Below are 21,221 nucleotides of genomic sequence, written 5' to 3'. Positions count from 1 at the left end.
TCTGTCTTCAAAGATGATTTTTTTCTTTTTTTTCCCCGACCGACCGACCCGACTTTTTCATGGGGAAAATCCGTAAACCAACAAATTAAAAAACCGTGGCCTTAGAGCTGAATCCAGCTTAAATGTTGTGTCCATACTTGCCCCAACTGTTCAGGGTTCAACCTCTGTGGTCGTATATAGCTGCGCCCTGGTTGTAGTTTCAAGACAATAAATTGGAGTTATCTTTCTTTGTCCAGAATGGTTGTTGAATCACCTAAAACCATTACTTTATGAATTTGTTTTTGAAAATTGGAGTTATCTTTCTTTGTCCAGAATAATAGTTGAATCAACTTAAGTCAATGCTATATACAATATACAATGCAATATTCACTTCACTACCAACTGATAAATAAAAGCAATCTTTACCATTCAGTGATTACAAGTACTTTGATTACCATTCTAGAGTTATGTCCCTTTACAAGTGGAAAAATTGAAGAATTTTTTAGTTTCTGTTCTCCTAACTTAAGTTTGTCTTAACTAAATTTAATGAAATGTATATGTTCCAGACCATATGAGTATTTGGACCGTACACGTACGGTCCGGACCGTATACATATACTCATACGGTCCGACCATACGCGTACGGTCGGACCGTACAAGTATACGCGTACGGTCCAGTACGATCTGACAATACATGTTATTTGATCATATGGGTTAAATTGAAACAGTCTTTATTTTTAGTTTTACAAATTGTTATTGATAATTTGTTACAATTAGATAGATAAAATGAACAAACGAACAATTGAAATTAGGTATTTGTTTAATTGTATATATATGAATCCTATTTTGGTACTCTCGTCCAAGGTGACACAATTCAAGTAATGTAATATTTTTAGCAATTTCTTGTATGCAGTTCATGCATGTTCTTTTGCATTTTTTTTTTTTTTTTTTGGTAAAGTTGCTAAATATTTTAAAACAATTGAACTCCCACTTTATGTTTACTTCCGATATCTTCAATTTCAGCGTTCATTATTATGACATAATACAATTAATGTACTACTGATCGACATGCTTAATACAAGAGATTAGCATATTTAATTAGCGTGAGTTAAAAACAAGTTAAAATATAAAGTTTTAGTTTCAATTACAATTAAACTTTTTAATATTAATTTGATAGTTAAGTTATGTTGATCTGCTATATGCATTTGAATCTAATAAACTTGACCAACTTTTTAATAATAGTCAGACCGTACGCGTACGGTCCAACCGTATGAGTATTTTCAAAAAGTATGCATACGGTCCAGACCGTACGCGTATGGTCCAAATACTCATACGGTCTGGAACATATATATAATGCTTTTTACCTCTAAACTTAGTTTAAGTTCAATTTTTGGCAGCTTCACGTTTACAGTTCTGAAGTTATGTCCCTTTATAACGTTATATGCTAGAGGGGGCATCGTCTGTGTCCCTTTGGACACATTCCCCATTTATTTTTTTAGAAGTTACTATTAATTAATATTAATTTTAACCATGACTGTGTGACATTTTATATTTTAATATTTTAGGATGTATTTAAATGAGTAGTTATTGTTGCAAACTCCATTAGTATTTGAATTAAGATCATTTTTGGAATAAGGGAAAGGGAGAGGTGAAAAAAAAATTGGGGGGAGGTGGGGTTCAATTTTTCTTATTTCAGATTTCAGAAATTAAAAAGAAAATTTCTTCAAATATTTTTTGTTTGAGAGGATTAATATTCAACAGCATAGTGAATTGCTCAAAAGCAAAAAAAAATTGTTTAGGTTCATAAGACCATATTCATACTGTGTCAGAAACCTATGCTGTGTCAATTATTTAATCACAATCCAAATTCAGAGCTGTATCCAGCTTGAATGTTGTGTCCATACTTGCCCCAACCGTTCTGGGTTTGACCTCTGCGGTCGTTTAAAGCTGTGCCCTGCGGAGCATCTGGTTCAATATATTTTGATGACACTAAGAAACCTGTGAGATCAATGAATTATTACATGTATATGAAAATATAAACTTTATTGTAAAAAAAATGTTTTTCTATAAAAAAAAATTACCAGACAGATTTCACATTTGCCCTGTTTGCTGATGGTTCAAAAATATATTATAACATGTATAATACATGGCAAAATCCATATCACATGCTGTATCACCACTAGAGACCAATATATGTTGCTGAATTGTCTATTTAAAGATTATTAACAGACTAACAGAGGGATGGATTCCTTTTGAAATAAAAAAAAAAACAGTTCACAAATTTAGTGTGCTGAGCTTATTTTGATTTACCTTTATGATTTATCAGAAACATAGAAACAAAGAAATTGAAAGCAAATGATGCATAGGTACCATTATCGTGGGACCTAATAAGCCCTATATATATGCTAACTGTATTTAATTTACAGAAGCCATGTAACTTTTGGATTATTGAATGCAAATGAAATCCAACAGCTGTCTCATCTACATGTAGTTAGTAAGAATTTGTACAATCAAGATGGACACCATAAACCAGTACAACATGGAGTTCTGGACCACAGAATGGTAAGTCCTGTTAATGTTGACACTTGGACCACTACATGTACATGTTAAACTTGAAGGTCTGTATCATGTTATGGTGAATCTTGTTCAACAATAATAGCAATATCATGTAATTGTAAGTCTTGTTCAATAATAAGGCCAAGATTATGTAATGGCAATTCTTGTTCAGCAATAAGGTTAAGATCATATGCTATAATGGTTAGTCTTGTTCAACTTGGAAATCTAGATCATGTAATTGTAAGTCTTTTTCAACTTGGAGGTCTAGATCATGTTGTGGTATATCTTGTTCAACATAAATGTCTAGATCATGGAATGGTATGTCTTGTACCACTGCATGGAGGTCTAGATCATGGTGTGGTATGTCTTGTTCAACACTGAGGTCTAGATCATGGAATGGTAGATTGTCACACTGCATGGAGGTCCAGATCATGGTGTGGTATGTCTTGTTCAACATAAATGTCTAGATCATGGAATTGTATGTCTTGTCACACTGCATGGAGGTCTAGATCATGGTGTGGTATGTCTTGTTCAACATGGAGATCTAGATCATGGAATTGTATGTCTTGTCACACTGCATGGAGGTCTAGATCATGGTGTGGTATGTCTTGTTCAACATGGAGATCTAGATCATGGAATTGTATGTCTTGTACCACTGCATGAAGGTCTAGATCATGTTGGGTATGTCTTGTTCAACATAAATGTCTAGATCATGGAATTGTATGTCTTGTCACATTGCATGGAGGTCTAGATCATGGTGTGGTATGTCTTGTTCAACATGGAGATCTAGATCATGGAATTGTATGTCTTGTACCACTGCATGAAGGTCTAGATCATGTTGGGTATGTCTTGTTCAACATAAATGTCTAGATCATGGAATTGTATGTCTTGTCACATTGCATGGAGGTCTAGATCATGGTGTGGTATGTCTTGTTCAACATGGAGATCTAGATCATGGAATGGTATGTCTTGTATCACTGCATGGAGGTCTAGATCATGTTGTGGTATGTCTTGTTCAACATGGATGTCTAGATCATGGAATTATATGTCTTGTACCACTGCATGGAGGTCTAGATCATGTTGTGGTATGTCTTGTTCAACATGGAGGTCTAAAATTTTAAGTCTTTTACACATTTCTTTAACACAAAGATATGGCCTTTAAAAAAACACAACATTCATTTGATTAAGATCACCAAATAATCGTTCATAATTGAGGAAGATGATATATGATATTTTAGGTAAGGTAAATAGGAAAATAGGCAACTAATCTTACCTTAGTTCTGAGTGTTAAATCTATATTAATACATTGGTTGCAATGAATTACATTGATTTCCCAGTTAAAAAAATACCGATAATTTCACATGTGAAATAAACATGGTTATTTCACTCTCTGACGTCATACAACAATAGGCGTTGTCAAGACGTCGATAACCGCGGATCAAAACAAATTGTGAATACGTAGAAAAAAGATATAGTTCCTTACATGTTTTACATTAATCTCTTTAAAAAAAGCCATTTGCCAACATTGGCCAATGTAATAAAAAGAATAACTAATTAAAGAATTCAAACATCGAAAAAATATTCAACTCGTGACCGAACAACACTGATAATTAACTCATGAGCTATGCGCATTCGTGAAATAATGTGTTGTTAGGTCACTCGTTGAATATTTTTCTCTATTTGAATTCTTCAATTAGGTATTCTATAATTACTGTGGATTCATTTATTTTTGTGGGTACCAATTTTTATACGACCGCAAAATTTGAAAAAATTTTCGTCGTATATTGCTATCACGTTGGCGTCGTCGTCGTCGTCGTCCGAATACTTTTAGTTTTCGCACTCTAACTTTAGTAAAAGTGAATAGAAATCTATGAAATTTTAACACAAGGTTAATGACCACAAAAGGAAGGTTGGGATTGATTTTGGGAGTTTTGGTCCCAACATTTTAGGAATTAGGGGCCAAAAAGGGCCCAAATAAGCATTTTCTTGGTTTTCGCACTATAACTTTAGTTTAAGTTAATAGAAATCTATGAAATTTTGACACAAGGTTTATGACCACAAAAGAACGGTTGGGATTGATTTTGGGAGTTTTGGTTTTAACAGTTTAGGAATTAGGGGCCAAAAAAGGGCCCAAATAAGCATTATTCTTGGTTTTCGCACAATAACTTTAGTTAAAGTAAATAGAAATCAATGAAATTTAAACACAATGTTTATGACCACAAAAGGAAGGTTGGTATTGATTTTGGGAGTTTAGGTCCCAACAGTTTAGGAATTAGGGGCCAAAAAGGGACCCAAATAAGCATTTTTCTTGGTTTTCGCACCATAACTTTAGTATAAGTGAATAGAAATCTATAAAATTTAAACACAAGGTTTATGACCATAAAAGGAAGGTTGGTATTGATTTTGGGAGTTTTGGTCCCTACAGTTTAGGAATAAAGGGCCCAAAGGGTCCCAAAATTAAACTTTGTTTGATTTCATCAAAAATTGAATAATTGGGGTTCTTTGATATGCTGAATCTAACTGTGTATGTAGATTCTTAATTTTTGGTCCCGTTTTCAAATTGGTCTACATTAAGGTCCAAAGGGTCCAAAATTAAACTTAGTTTGATTTTGACAAAAAATGAATCAGTTATAATAGGTTCTTTGATATGCTGAATCTAAAAATGTACTTAGATTCTTGATTATTGGCCCAGTTTTCAAGTTGGTCCAAATCGGGGTCCAAAATTAAACTTTGTTTGATTTCATCAAAAATTGAATAAATGGGGTTCTTTGATATACCAAATCTAACTGTGTATGTAGATTCTTCATTTTTGGTCCTGTTTTCAAATTGGTCTACACTAAAGTTCAAAGGGTCCAAAATTAAACTTAGTCTGATTTTAACAAAAATTGAAATCTTGGGGTTCTTTTATATGCTGAAACCAAAAATGTACTTAGATTTTTTATTATGGGCCCAGTTTTCAAGTTGGTCCAAATCAGGATCTAAAATTATTATATTAAGTATTGTGCAATAGCAAGTCTTTTCAATTGCACAGTATTGCGCAATGGCAAGAAATATCTAATTGCACAATATTGTGAAATAGCAAATTTTTTTTTAATTAGAGTTATCTTTCTTTGTCCAGAATAGTAAGCAAGAAATATCTAATTGCAAAATATTGTGCAATAGCAAGATTTTTTTTTAATTGGAGTTATCTTTCTTTGTCCAGAATCAACTTAAATCTTTGTTATATACAATATACAATGTATATTCACTTTTTACTACCAACTGATAAATTAAAATAATCTTTACCATTCAGTGATAACAAGCAGTTTTTTTACATCTTAATATTTTATGATGTATTTAAATGAGTAGTTATTGTTGCAAACTCCATTAGAAATTTTAATTGAGATTAGTTTTGGAATAAGGGAAAGGGGGATGTGATTAAAAAAATTGGGTTCAATTTTTCTCATTTGAAATTTCATAAATAAAAAAGAAAATTTCTTCAAAATTTTTTGAGAGGATTAATATTCAACAGCATAGTGAATTGCTCTAAGAGAAAACAAAAATTTTAAGTTCATTAGAACACATTCATTCTGTGTCAGAAACCTATGCTGTGTCAACTATTTAATCACAATCCAAATTTAGAGATGAATCCAGCTTGAATGTTGTGTCCATACTTTAACTTCCCCCAACTGTTCAGGGTTCAACCTCTGCGGTCGTATAAAGCTACGCCCTGCGGAGCATCTGGTTATAACTTAGACATCATTTATATTTTTCATGTGAAATTCACGTGAAATTAACGTGAAAAGTTAACGTGAATTTCACTTGAAATCACTTCACGTGAAATTCATGTGAAATTCACGTGAGCAAGATTTGGCTGTGTATAACCACGAAAATTAGAATCCATTGAATATTAATGAATCCACAGTATATTATTTCCAACAGGATTCAGTTGAAGTCAAACAAAGATATACATTTTTTGAATATATTATTTCTGGTTGCATAATATAATTTTTTTTTTTTTTTTTTTAACAACATTATATATATGTTGTGTACAAGTTATCATTTTGTACAAATTATAATTTGTACAAAAATATTGTACAAATTATAATTTGTATTTTGACTTTGTACGAATCACAATTTGTACAAAAAGTGCCTGTACAATTTGTACAAAATTTGACCAAAATTCACTTATAACTTGTACAACAGTTTTAAATATGAATTTTGGTGAAAAATGCATTGATTCACACGATAGAATTGGAATGATATGACCACAAATTAAACCTTATTGACAAAATAAACCATTTTTACACAACTAAAAAAGGCTGATTGATCTTCAAAATTTTTGAAAGAAAAAAAAGTAAACAAATATGATTTTTAATACCGGTACATAAACTACTTTTCTTAAACAATATCATTCAACAGTACTGCTTGATTAGTTCTTATCGTTATTTTCATGATTTTTTTTTATTCAGAAACTTTGCAAAAACTGTAATATTTGTGTAAAATTGATATTTTGGATCGTGAAAGATCGTGTACAGCATTTTGATGATCGTGAAAAGGATCTCGAAAGATTTGTTGCCACTTATTCATTATTTCAAAAAGTCCATAAAAAACAATCAAATTTTTCTTTAAACAAGTGATGATTTATTATTGTAATTGGTACATAAAAAAAGATTGGATTTACATGACTTATTCCACTTCACTTTTGTTTGTGAAAAGATTGATGGTTCAATGCCATTGGGTCTGATGATTTTACAATACTACACCAACTAGTTTTCTTATAAAAATAAAAGTCTGTCTGTCTGTTCTGCATTAGTTTTATGTCGTCATAAAGTTTAGATTGTCTCAACTGATTTACGTTAAGTTTTATGCACAGTCATAGATATTTATAAAACAAAGATCCTTGTTGAAAAAAAACATTGATTAAAAAAACGGCAGAAAAACCACTGACACATTCCTGACTTTAGCATAGTCATATTCCTAAACAAATGGTGGGTTTAATCTCGCTTTTTTTCTGGGATATTTCTTTGTCTAAAAGTCGAACTGAAGCAGTAAAATACATATGTTTGTATTCACAGCAACGGTTCCTGGGCTTCAACGTTCGCTATGGGAAGCAGTTAAAATGCCTCTAAAACAGGTCGTCATCGATTTGAGAGTCAAAAGATGTTGTGCAATACCCGATTCCATAAATCACTAGATCGCCTGCTCAAACGAATGATAAAGAATACTTTTGAATTTTGTAACTGAGGTGTACTGTGTGGTCATTTAATATCAATTCAATTATTTGTATCAATGTTTTTTTCACCAAAATCCATATGATAAATTATTGTACAAGTTATAAGTGATTTTTTGTCCATTTTTGTACAAATTGTAATTTGTACATGCCCTTTTTGTACAAATTACAATTTGCAAAAAGTCAAAATACAAATTATAATTTGTACAATATTTTTGTACAAATTATAATTTGTACAAAATGATAACTTGTACACAACATATATATTCATCAAATATGCTTGTTACATTGTTACACCAAGAAACCAAGCTTTTCTTGATGCATCCTGTAATATTCCAGCGATTGCCCAGGTTAGCAATCAGCTACTGGTATATATGTATATATTATAATAATATGTATAAATTTCTTGAAATACAATTATACAACATTTTAATACATTATGTTTTATTCTATCAATCGTCTAAACTTCTTTTTAGTGACTTTAGTAGTTTCATTGTTCTGTTTTTGTTGTATCTTTTTATGTATTCTCGAACAAAAATTTGATAAACATTTACCTTTGTCAATTTCTGATTAGATACATAATATGATTTGTATATGGAAAAACGATTGTTAGGAAATAATTCAGACCAAAATAATTTTTTTCAAAAATTTTATATCCAAAGACTAATTGCTTTAATGATACTCTAAAATTGAAATTTAATTTTATCATTAACTCATAGATACTTTTCCGAAATTTTTCTAAAAATCGACAAGAAATAAAAAAGTGGTTATAATGTTCTTCTTCGTTACATACATTACATAGATTGTCATTCATCTGTTTCCATTTAAACAATAATTGTTTTGTTGGTAATATGAATTGTAAAAGTTTCCATCTATATATTTTTAACTTATTTTCTTCTAAATAATGAAACATGAAAACATATAGTTGGTTAATACTAAGGTTCTCATTAATTTGTAAAATACGCATCCATTTGCTAACACCAATTGATGGGTCAGTATTATCTTTACAAATTGACTTATATAATATATTTGTTGAAAAATTTGAAGCCTCAATGTAATTACCTTTCCAGATTAGTTTCTGTCTAGGAATATTTACAATACTTTTAATAGAACTTTCAGACTGTAACATCTGAAGCCAGTCTTTTGGAATGGCTTTTTTTTAAATATTTATTTCTGCAATCCAATTAATCTTGCATTCTAATTTATCCAGAATAAAATGTTGAGATATATTACCAGTGTCGTCTATAATGTCATTGACAAATATCAATTTTTTTTAGTATTTTTAAATTTTGAATGTACGCATATTGTTCATATATGCATTTGTGTGCATGTATTTTTGTAATCAATGAGAGACTTAGCTGTTAACCACATATACTTAAATCTTACAGGGTACCAGTGAGAAGGACAATAGTTGTGAAACATGTGGAAAAGGATTAGCTGATTGTGTTGGTCACTATGGTTACATTGACCTTGAACTGCCATGTTTCCATATTGGCTATTTCAGAGCTACCATTATGGCGCTTCAGACCATATGTAAGGTAATCATTCAACATGATTGATTAAAATTCCAATTATTAAGCAACTCAATGTGCATGTTGTAATATCTGTGATTATTCCGGGAATGTCACGTACAAACCTTCAGGACATTTACTTGTTACCTAACGTCGCTACGGCGATACCAATTGTATATTTTGTAGCTGTTATTAAATTACTATCTGACCATCAAGTCTTGCTCAGATCTTTCACATGTACCTTTTTTTAATGTAATGCATGAAACATCTCTTAACTTTTCACTAAAAAAAATCTAGATTGAAAGACTTAACTTTAAACAATTAAGCTCTGCTTTGAGACCGGGAAAATGTTTTATACATTACTATGTCTGTTAATATACAATTTGTTAGTTTCTATTTTTTAGTATTACATAAATATATTTCTGTTTCAGACTTGCAGTAGAGTTATACTTCCTCCTGAAGTTAAACAAGCCTTTATGGAGAAGTTAAAAAGACCCATGTCTTATCTTCAGAGAAAAGCTTTGAGAAAGAAAATTTATGAAAGGAGTAGAAAAGTGTCAATATGTCCATACTGTGCTGCATACAATGGTAAAACAATATTACCTCAAAGTGTTGCCTCAAAGTGGCATTATTTTCCAATAAGCCAAAGAAAAATAGATTTTTTGTTGTTGTTTTGTTTCAAACTTTTGTAAAAGCTGAAATATCGAAACAAGATTTTTCTAATAGTAGTCAGTTTGGTCTAATTTTTCTATATTTGGCTTGCAATTTAAAAAATCAACTTTTCCATATTGGTGCAAAAGTAGAGATTGGTTGCACATATGGCTGGCATGCTCATTCTTTAAAAATAAAAGAATATCAACATTTAAAAGTGAAAAAAAGGATCAATCTGAAAATTCCATTTCGTTGACTGATCTGACCAAAAAAAAAATTTTTTTTTACAGGTAAACAGATGAGTATACATATTTTTAATAATCTATAACATCAAACTGACTTAAACAAATTGTCATTAGATGATTGCATGTACTGTCTATTTATTATGTAACAATATTTCTACTTTGTTTTCCAGGGATGGTAAAAAAATGTGGATTGTTAAAGATCGTCCATGATAAGAATAAATCTAAAACCGAATCACCTGTCCTTATAGAACCCTATCTTAATGCTTTAGATCACAACAAAGAAATCGAGGCACTGATTCCTAAAAATTTGGTAAGTTTATATAATGAACATTGTGATTATTTTTGTATATCTATATATTTGTCACCTACAATGTCTTGCTGTATATATGTTTCAAGAGTATGTTAATATTAACTATGTCATATACCATCATAGTATTATACAATATATTGTTTGCCTCTTTTAATGATAATATTTGTGCACTACCAAAAAAATAAAATAACAAAAATCATGAAAATACTGAACTCCAAGGAAAATCAAATATGAGAGTCAGTAATGAAATGGCAAAAATCATAACTTCAAACACATCAAACAAATGGAAAACAACTGTTATATTCCTGACTTGGCACAGGCATTTCTTCAGTAAAAATGGTGGATTAACTCTGGTTTTAATGTACCAATGTACTTTTAGTAAATTGTTATGCTATAATTATCATTGTATAATTGTTATGTTTTGTGTACATTAAATCTTGAATCTTTAAAATAATATTTTTAGGTAATATCTTGATGAATATTAATGAACTATATATATGTACCAAAAGAAGTAGAATTTTCATAGGTTTATTTGGTCAAATTTTTGTTTTGAGATGTTCTTATATTTTGATGGTATAACCAAGAAGAATTATTTTTTGTTTAGAAATTTGCCATATATCAGTTGTATATCAGTGTATATGAAAACCAATTTAAATTGTAAACAAGAATGTGTCCCCAGCACAAGGATGCCCCATCCCCACTATTATTTTCTATGTTCAGTGGACCGTGAAAATGGGTGAAAATCTCTAATTTGGCATTAAAATTAGAAAGATCATTTCACAGGGAACATGTGGACTAAGTTCTAAGTTGATTGGACTTCAACTTCATCAAAAACTACCTTGACGAAAAACTTTAACCAAAACTTTAACCTGAAGCGGGACAAACGGACGGACAAACAGACGAATGAACAAACAGACAAACAAACGAACAGACAAACCAACAGGCGGACGGACGCACAGACCAGAAAACATAATGTCCATAAATGGGGCATAAAATTTACTTTTCATGTTCATATCAGGAGAATACAAAACTCATACATATATACCAATAAATGGCGACTAGATAACAAATGTAAAACAATTTAAACAAGAAAACTAACAGCCTGATTTATGTACAATAAATCTTAACAGGTATAATTTGTTCTCTATTTTCAGGAAGTTTTAAATCCTCTTGATGTTTTACAATTACTTCAAAGAATCCCTGATGAGGTAGGTTAACTTAGTTTACTGGTACATGTAGTTACTTAGGTTTACTGGTAGTTACTTGGGTTTACTGGTAGTTACTAAGGTTTCCTGGTAGTTACTTAGGTTTACTGGTAGTTACTTGGGTTTACTGGTACTTACTAAGGTTTACTGGTAGTTACTAAGGTTTACTGGTAGTTACTTAGGTTTACTGGTAGTTACTTAGGTTTTCCTGGTAGTTACTTAGGTTTACTGGTAGTTACTTAGGTTTTCCTGGTAGTTACTTAGGTTTACTGGTAGTTACTTAGGTTTTCCTGGTAGTTACTAAGGTTTACTGGTAGTTACTTAGGTTTACTGGTAGGTACTTAGGTTTACTGGTAGTTACTTAGGTTTTCCTGGTAGTTACTTAGGTTTACTGGTAGTTACTTATGTTTTCCTGGTAGTTACTTAGGTTTACTGGTAGTTACTTAGGTTTACTGGTACAAATGTAGTTTAATACTTAGGTTTTCCTGGTAGTTACTTAGGTTTACTGGTAGTTACTTAGGTTTCCTGGTAGTTACTTAGGTTTCCTGGTTGTTACTTAGGTTTACTGGTAGTTACTTAGGTTTTCCTGGTAGTTACTTAGGTTTACTGGTAGTTACTTATGTTTTCCTGGTAGTTACTTAGGTTTACTGGTAGTTACTTAGGTTTACTGGTACAAATGTAGTTTAATACTTAGGTTTTCCTGGTAGTTACTTAGGTTTACTGGTAGTTACTTAGGTTTCCTGGTTGTTACTTAGGTTTTCCTGGTAGTTACTTAGGTTTACTGGTAGTTACTTAGGTTTACTGGTAGCTACTTAGGTTTACTGGTAGTTACTTAGGTTTTCCTGGTAGTTACTTAGGTTTACTGGTAGTTACTTAGGTTTTCCTGGTAGTTACTTAGGTTTACTGGTAGTTACTTAGGTTTTCCTGGTAGTTACTAAGGTTTACTGGTAGTTACTTAGGTTTACTGGTAGGTACTTAGGTTTACTGGTAGTTACTTAGGTTTTCCTGGTAGTTACTTAGGTTTACTGGTAGTTACTTAGGTTTTCCTGGTAGTTACTTAGGTTTACTGGTAGTTACTTATGTTTTCCTGGTAGTTACTTAGGTTTACTGGTAGTTACTTAGGTTTACTGGTACAAATGTAGTTTAATACTTAGGTTTTCCTGGTAGTTACTTAGGTTTACTGGTAGTTACTTAGGTTTCCTGGTTGTTACTTAGGTTTTCCTGGTAGTTACTTAGGTTTACTGGTAGTTACTTAGGTTTACTGGTAGCTACTTAGGTTTACTGGTAGTTACTTAGGTTTTCCTGGTAGTTACTTAGGTTTACTGGTAGTTACTTAGGTTTTCCTGGTAGTTACTTAGGTTTACTGGTAGTTACTTAGGTTTTCCTGGTAGTTACTAAGGTTTACTGGTAGTTACTTAGGTTTACTGGTAGGTACTTAGGTTTACTGGTAGTTACTTAGGTTTTCCTGGTAGTTACTTAGGTTTACTGGTAGTTACTTAGGTTTTCCTGGTAGTTACTTAGGTTTACTGGTAGTTACTTAGGTTTACTGGTACAAATGTAGTTACTTAGGTTTTCCTGGTAGTTACTTAGGTTTCCTGGTAGTTACTTAGGTTTTCCTGGTAGTTACTTAGGTTTACTGGTAGTTACTTAGGTTTACTGGTAGCTACTTAGGTTTACTGGTACAAATGTAGTTACTTAGGTTTTCCTGGTAGTTACTTAGGTTTACTGGTAGTTACTTAGGTTTTCCTGGTAGTTACTTAGGTTTACTGGTAGTTACTTAGGTTTTCCTGGTAGTTACTTAGGTTTACTGGTAGTTACTTAGGTTTTCCTGGTAGTTACTTAGGTTTACTGGTAGTTACTTAGGTTTTCCTGGTAGTTACTTAGGTTTACTGGTAGTTACTTAAGTTTACTGGTAGTTACTTAGGTTTACTGGTAGGTACTTAGGTTTACTGGTAGGTACTTAGGTTTACTGGTACAAATGTAGTTACTTAGGTTTTCCTGGTAGTTACTTAGGTTTCCTGGTAGTTACTTAGGTTTTCCTGGTAGTTACTTAGGTTTACTGGTAGTTACTTAGGTTTACTGGTAGCTACTTAGGTTTACTGGTACAAATGTAGTTACTTAGGTTTTCCTGGTAGTTACTTAGGTTTACTGGTAGTTACTTAGGTTTTTCTGGTAGTTACTTAGGTTTACTGGTAGGTACTTAGGTTTACTGGTAGTTACTTGGGTTTTCCTGGTAGTTACTTAGGTTTTCCTGGTAGTTACTTAGGTTTACTAGTAGTTACTTAGGTTTACTGGTAGTTACTTAGGTTTACTGGTAGTTACTTAGGTTTCCTGGTAGTTACTTAGGTTTTCCTGGTAGTTACTTAGGTTTACTAGTAGTTACTTAGGTTTACTGGTAGTTACTTAGGTTTTCCTGGTAGTTACTTAGGTTTACTGGTAGTTACTTAGGTTTACTGGTAGGTACTTAGGTTTACTGGTAGTTACTTAGGTTTTCCTTGTAGTTACTTAGGTTTACTGGTAGTTACTTAGGTTTACTGGTACAGTGTTCCAGCTAGGCCGTTTTCAGAGGGCGCGGCGCCCACCCTTTTCTGAGTGGCGCCCTGTGCCCTTTTTACAGTTTCCAGGGCGCCCTGCCTTTTTTGAAGATCGATTGCATATTAATTTGCGTATTGATATGATACGCTAATTACTAAATTTTACCTGGGGAAAAGATTATGACTTTGTTTACCACCCCAAGCTAATCAATGGTTACAACTGGTGTCATAATCTGTTGTTATAGGTAATCAGTTTATCGGATGGGTGATTAATGATCATCAACATTAATTCGTTCAAATAGAATCGGTCAGTCGGCAATTATCTTTGAAGAAATGTGCATACAACAACTTGGGCACAATTTGGGATGTTTACCGTAGTTTCATGGAAGAAACGTAATGACAGAAAGTTGGAAAACCATTATAAACTCGTTGAAGACATTGTTTTACTTGTTTTCTGTAAAATAAACAGAAAATTCAGACGTATTTGTCATTTTACTGGTAGTTACTTAGGTTTTCCTGGTAGTTACTTAGGTTTCCTGGTAGTTACTTAGGTTTACTGGTAGTTACTTATGTTTTCCTGGTAGTTACTTAGGTTTACTGGTAGTTACTTAGGTTTACTGGTACAAATGTAGTTTAATACTTAGGTTTTCCTGGTAGTTACTTAGGTTTACTGGTAGTTACTTAGGTTTCCTGGTTGTTACTTAGGTTTTCCTGGTAGTTACTTAGGTTTACTGGTAGTTACTTAGGTTTACTGGTAGCTACTTAGGTTTACTGGTAGTTACTTAGGTTTTCCTGGTAGTTACTTAGGTTTACTGGTAGTTACTTAGGTTTTCCTGGTAGTTACTTAGGTTTACTGGTAGTTACTTAGGTTTTCCTGGTAGTTACTAAGGTTTACTGGTAGTTACTTAGGTTTACTGGTAGGTACTTAGGTTTACTGGTAGTTACTTAGGTTTTCCTGGTAGTTACTTAGGTTTACTGGTAGTTACTTAGGTTTTCCTGGTAGTTACTTAGGTTTACTGGTAGTTACTTAGGTTTACTGGTACAAATGTAGTTACTTAGGTTTTCCTGGTAGTTACTTAGGTTTCCTGGTAGTTACTTAGGTTTTCCTGGTAGTTACTTAGGTTTACTGGTAGTTACTTAGGTTTACTGGTAGCTACTTAGGTTTACTGGTACAAATGTAGTTACTTAGGTTTTCCTGGTAGTTACTTAGGTTTACTGGTAGTTACTTAGGTTTTCCTGGTAGTTACTTAGGTTTACTGGTAGTTACTTAGGTTTTCCTGGTAGTTACTTAGGTTTACTGGTAGTTACTTAGGTTTTCCTGGTAGTTACTTAGGTTTACTGGTAGTTACTTAGGTTTTCCTGGTAGTTACTTAGGTTTACTGGTAGTTACTTAAGTTTACTGGTAGTTACTTAGGTTTACTGGTAGGTACTTAGGTTTACTGGTAGGTACTTAGGTTTACTGGTACAAATGTAGTTACTTAGGTTTTCCTGGTAGTTACTTAGGTTTCCTGGTAGTTACTTAGGTTTTCCTGGTAGTTACTTAGGTTTACTGGTAGTTACTTAGGTTTACTGGTAGCTACTTAGGTTTACTGGTACAAATGTAGTTACTTAGGTTTTCCTGGTAGTTACTTAGGTTTACTGGTAGTTACTTAGGTTTTTCTGGTAGTTACTTAGGTTTACTGGTAGGTACTTAGGTTTACTGGTAGTTACTTGGGTTTTCCTGGTAGTTACTTAGGTTTTCCTGGTAGTTACTTAGGTTTACTAGTAGTTACTTAGGTTTACTGGTAGTTACTTAGGTTTACTGGTAGTTACTTAGGTTTCCTGGTAGTTACTTAGGTTTTCCTGGTAGTTACTTAGGTTTACTAGTAGTTACTTAGGTTTACTGGTAGTTACTTAGGTTTTCCTGGTAGTTACTTAGGTTTACTGGTAGTTACTTAGGTTTACTGGTAGGTACTTAGGTTTACTGGTAGTTACTTAGGTTTTCCTTGTAGTTACTTAGGTTTACTGGTAGTTACTTAGGTTTACTGGTACAGTGTTCCAGCTAGGCCGTTTTCAGAGGGCGCGGCGCCCACCCTTTTCTGAGTGGCGCCCTGTGCCCTTTTTACAGTTTCCAGGGCGCCCTGCCTTTTTTGAAGATCGATTGCATATTAATTTGCGTATTGATATGATACGCTAATTACTAAATTTTACCTGGGGAAAAGATTATGACTTTGTTTACCACCCCAAGCTAATCAATGGTTACAACTGGTGTCATAATCTGTTGTTATAGGTAATCAGTTTATCGGATGGGTGATTAATGATCATCAACATTAATTCGTTCAAATAGAATCGGTCAGTCGGCAATTATCTTTGAAGAAATGTGCATACAACAACTTGGGCACAATTTGGGATGTTTACCGTAGTTTCATGGAAGAAACGTAATGACAGAAAGTTGGAAAACCATTATAAACTCGTTGAAGACATTGTTTTACTTGTTTTCTGTAAAATAAACAGAAAATTCAGACGTATTTGTCATTTTACTGGTAGTTACTTAGGTTTTCCTGGTAGTTACTTAGGTTTACTGGTAGGTACTTAGGTTTACTGGTAGTTACTTAGGTTTTCCTGGTAGTTACTTAGGTTTCCTGGTAGTTACTTAGGTTTTCCTGGTAGTTACTTAGGTTTACTGGTAGTTACTTAGGTTTACTGGTAGTTACTTAGGTTTCAAATATTTAGTATTTGACTTATAAACATATTTTGCGATGAAAAATTAAAACATTAACAATACTGTTATAAAGTAAAGTGCCATACTTTTAATTAAAAGAAATGATATTAGCAACAAAATTTTCAACTTTCACAGATGTTGAATCTAAGTTTAATTTCCTATGAATAGTGTAGATCTAAAGTTGTTCATACATACAGATTTTATTCAAACAAGGATGAAGACATAATCTTTCAATCATTTTAATTGAGGTCTGGAGCTAGCAAGTCAGAACTGCTAGTAGTCTTTTGTTTATTTATGTATCATTGTCATTTTCCTAAGTGTCTTTTGTTACCAAGTCTGACATTTGACACGGATTCCTTTACACTGAGATTTACTGTGGATATTTCTGTGTGTTTCAATATTCAACTTTAGCTAGAGGTATAGGGAGAGGGTGTTGACATCTCATAAAACATGTTTAACCCTGCCACATTCTTTCGCCTGTCCCAAGTTGGGAGCCTCTGTCCTTTGTTAGTCTTGTATGTTTTTTTTTATTATGGTCTGTGGGTCCGTTTTTCTGTTTGTTTGTTTGTCTGTTCGTTCGTTCTGTACGTCAGTCCGTTTGTCCATCTGTCTGTCCCTCTCCAGGTTAAAGTTTTTGGTCGAGGTAGTTTTTGATGAAGTTAAAGTCCAATCAACTTGAAACTTAGTACACATGTTTTGTATTATATGATCTTTCTTATTTTAATGCCAAATTTGAGATTTTTCCCCATTTTCACGGTCCACTGAACATAGAAAGTGATTGTGTGGATTGAGCATCCATGTAATATGGACACATTCTTGTTAATTTTAGTTCGATTATATGTTTTGGAGTTTAGTATGACGTCCAGTTTCACTGAACTAGTACACATTTTTATTCAGGGGCCAGTTGAGGTCCACGTCTGGGTGCAGAATTTTCTCTCTGCATTGAAGACCCATTGGTGCACTTTGGTCAGGTTGCTTTCTCTTTGACATATTCCCCATTTCCATTCTCAATTTTAAACTTTAAAAGACATTCCATACAATTTAGAAATAAAACTTGTAGGATACTAGTAAGTGATCAATAAATTTATTTTATAAAGTACCAGAAATTCTTGAGACTGCATTTCTATTAAAACACTGGTAAGTTGATATGTATATTTTGTATAATTTTATCCTATATTACAGTTTGAAAATATAAAATGATAATTATTAGATTAAACTATTTTTGAAAATAGTTTCAATTTAAATGTTGTGACACACATTAGTTCATTATTTATTATTTTAGGAAGTTCCATTGATTTTGATGAATAATGAAGTAGGAAAACCATCAGATTTAATACAGACCAGAATTTTAGTCCCACCAATTTGTATCCGTCCCTCTGTAGTGTCAGATTTAAAATCTGGAACGTAAGTATTGCTTTTAGAAATTGTAAAAGCAAACATATTCTATATAATATAAATGTAATTTCATGGTAAGTATATTTAACCAAATTCATATAAAATTGAATTCTTTGATTCGTCATGATGGCTAACAAATTATTTTAAAAGGGTACTAGCTGTCAAATTCATGTTCACCGATTTAAATCAAATTCTCATATTTGATTTAAAACAATGTTAAATATTTATTCAAACTACTAAAAGTCTGAATTAAACAATAAACAGGGCACGGGTATGAAAATACTTAGATTTGCTTCGTTCGTATTTGAGTCTAGACTCCATGTAATTAATTATTAAGTTGACCTCTAAAGTCATCTGATGACCATATAATATATGGATTCAATGATGCCGAATTATTCACTTGCAAGTGAATAATTCAAAATTAATGTTTTTTTGCTTATTTTGACAAAATTGAACCATATTGGTTGCTGAAAGGGAATTATTATTTCACTGTTTGCATTTCATTAATAATTGAGCAAAAAAAATAATATATTAGATTTTTAGTTTAAACATATTTATTTATAGTGGATTGCGAAACAAGTTTTGCAACTTATATTAATCCCTTTCCACATTGCGGGTGCCAGTGCTGCCTTGTACCGCCATTAGCCTGCTCTTTTTTGAAATCTACAAGGGTGTCTTTTCTGTGCAAGAAATATTGCTCTCTCTTAAAAACGGGTCAGCCATTTATTGGTCCCTTCCGACAGACTATCATTGTTTTTTCAAGACCATACTCGCTAATGGTGTCAAGGGAGAGCCAAAAATTCAGTTCCTGAAATTTTCATCCCAGAATGGGAATCAAACCAGGAACTTTTGTGTTAGTAGTCTGATGCACTAACCACTACACCACTGCTCTCTTATTAGATTTTTCATTTATCTTGTAGCCCCTTTGATATTAGAGATAGACCACAATTTCAGCTCTTATTTTTTTTTAAATTGTTTCTTTATGTGAAATTTATGAATGTGAATACAAATACAAAACATTTACTAGATCGAGTATAGCTGAAAATTGCAAAACATAAGCTCTAAGTTTAACTTAATACAAACAAATATATACAACAACATAAAAAAATCACATTCATGCACAAACACACTAGCCATACCCATAAAAGTAAGCACAACATGCAGATCAGTGACATTCCAAGCCATTCCAGGACTTTATAAGACTTGAACTCAGAGAGAAAAATAATCTTAGATAAAAAAAAACTGAAAATTTAAAGGGGCACTTGCTAGCTGTCAAATTCATGGTCACCGATTTGACTCAAATTCTCCTATTTGATTTATAACAATATAAAAAATTTATCCAAACTATCAAAAGTCTAAAATAAACAGTTTACAGAGCATGGGGTAGATAATATATTAGGTTCGTTTCGTGTGTATTTTAGTCCAGACGCCATCTAATTAACTATCGATTTGACCTCAGATGACCATATAAGCGATGTAAACATATAAAGATATGAATAGATTAAACCAACACATGCAATTGCATTTTTATAGGTCTGTTTGATTTTATTTTATAGATTAAAAATAGATGTTTCTCATTGTTTTTAACTGCATAAGAATGTTTTTATGTGCATCACATTAGTAATCAAATGATTTACCGTAGTTTCACTTTCATTGTTGACATTCTTTTTCTTTAAATAACCAGTACACGCACAATGCATGCGTTGACAATCTCTAGCTAGGGGTTAAATTGAAGTTCACATGAATACGGATTTAAAGAGGTCGACTCATTCACTTGCAAGTGAATAACTAATTATCAATGTTTCTTAGCGTAATTTGACAAAATTGAACCTTTTTGGCTGCAAAAAGCGAATTGTTATTTTACTATTTCACTTTCATTATTGATTGAACAGAAAAAAATCAAACTTTAATTTTTTTTTATCTCATAGCTAGTACCCCTTTAACTAACTAATTTTTGTGTTTAGAAATGAAGATGACATCACCATGAAACTGACAGAGATTTTATTCCTAAATGATGTGATACAGAAACATAAAGCAACTGGTGCTAAAATGTCCATGATAATGGTAATATATTTATATTTATCGCTTTTTTATGCATTTTTCCTTTGATCTTTTTTTGTGATAATTTTCATATCATGCTTCTCGCTTGAGATGGAAAAATTATCGCTAGAAACTAAGGAGGCCACGTGGCGTTGCTAACGAAACTGACATGAAATTGACAACGTCGTCATAGGTAAAATAGCGATAAACAGATTATCATTGGTCATCTCAACTCGATTGCTTTTCTCACTTTCGCTGTACCAGCTCAAGCGAGAAAATCAATCTCGTTGAGATGATCAACGATAATCTATAAATATATATATTTAGGGATACAGTATATCCAGTCCTTACCTAGATACCATGGATACCATGAATGTTTGTATTGCCTTTGTATTATGAAAAGTTTATTCAAACGTTACAGAAAATAGTTTTCTTATGTGAACTGATGCAAAATGTGATGCAAAATGAAAGGCAACGACATATATTTAATACAAAGAAAAAGAATTAAATTGGCCTCAAGCATCACTGAAAAGAACATCATTTGTCAAAATGTCCATCTAGTTGAATTGGTATTAGACATTAATGTTATTATATTATTTAAGAACATAAAAACAAATAACTATTTAAATTCAGACTTTTTTCAAAAAAGAAAATTTGAAATTTATGCATGCCAAAGGAATTCTTTTATTTAAATGGTTCCAGTGGTCTTGTTTGCACATTTACTTAAAATAACTTTGGATGAAAAGTTTTCCAAAGAAACATTTGTGCTTCCATATCAAGTCTATGTATTATAAATCATTGCAAATGGAGAAAAGTTTTTCTTTAAACTACCGACACCATAAAAAATGAAAAATAAAATCAATTTACTATAACACATTTTTAA

At 32.2% G+C, this 21,221-nt stretch overlaps 1 protein-coding gene across 1 annotated transcript in view; it reads left to right on the top strand.

Annotated features, from left to right (window-relative positions):
* LOC139488877 (DNA-directed RNA polymerase III subunit RPC1-like) overlaps positions 1 to 21,221 on the top strand; it is an 81,635-nt gene that overhangs the window by 13,155 nt on the left and 47,259 nt on the right. The window contains exons 2-8 of the mRNA XM_071274829.1: positions 2,405 to 2,540; positions 9,135 to 9,284; positions 9,689 to 9,845; positions 10,324 to 10,463; positions 11,618 to 11,671; positions 18,186 to 18,307; positions 20,263 to 20,362. Of these exons, the coding sequence (XP_071130930.1) occupies positions 2,405 to 2,540; positions 9,135 to 9,284; positions 9,689 to 9,845; positions 10,324 to 10,463; positions 11,618 to 11,671; positions 18,186 to 18,307; positions 20,263 to 20,362 (859 nt within the window). The remainder of the gene's footprint in view (positions 1 to 2,404; positions 2,541 to 9,134; positions 9,285 to 9,688; positions 9,846 to 10,323; positions 10,464 to 11,617; positions 11,672 to 18,185; positions 18,308 to 20,262; positions 20,363 to 21,221) is intronic.

The sequence above is a fragment of the Mytilus edulis genome, chromosome 9, assembly GCF_963676685.1.
Source record: "Mytilus edulis chromosome 9, xbMytEdul2.2, whole genome shotgun sequence".
NCBI classification, from domain to species: Eukaryota; Metazoa; Mollusca; class Bivalvia; order Mytilida; family Mytilidae; genus Mytilus; species Mytilus edulis.
The sequence above is the reverse complement of the archived record's forward strand: the minus strand, read 5'-3'. Positions and strand labels throughout refer to the sequence as shown.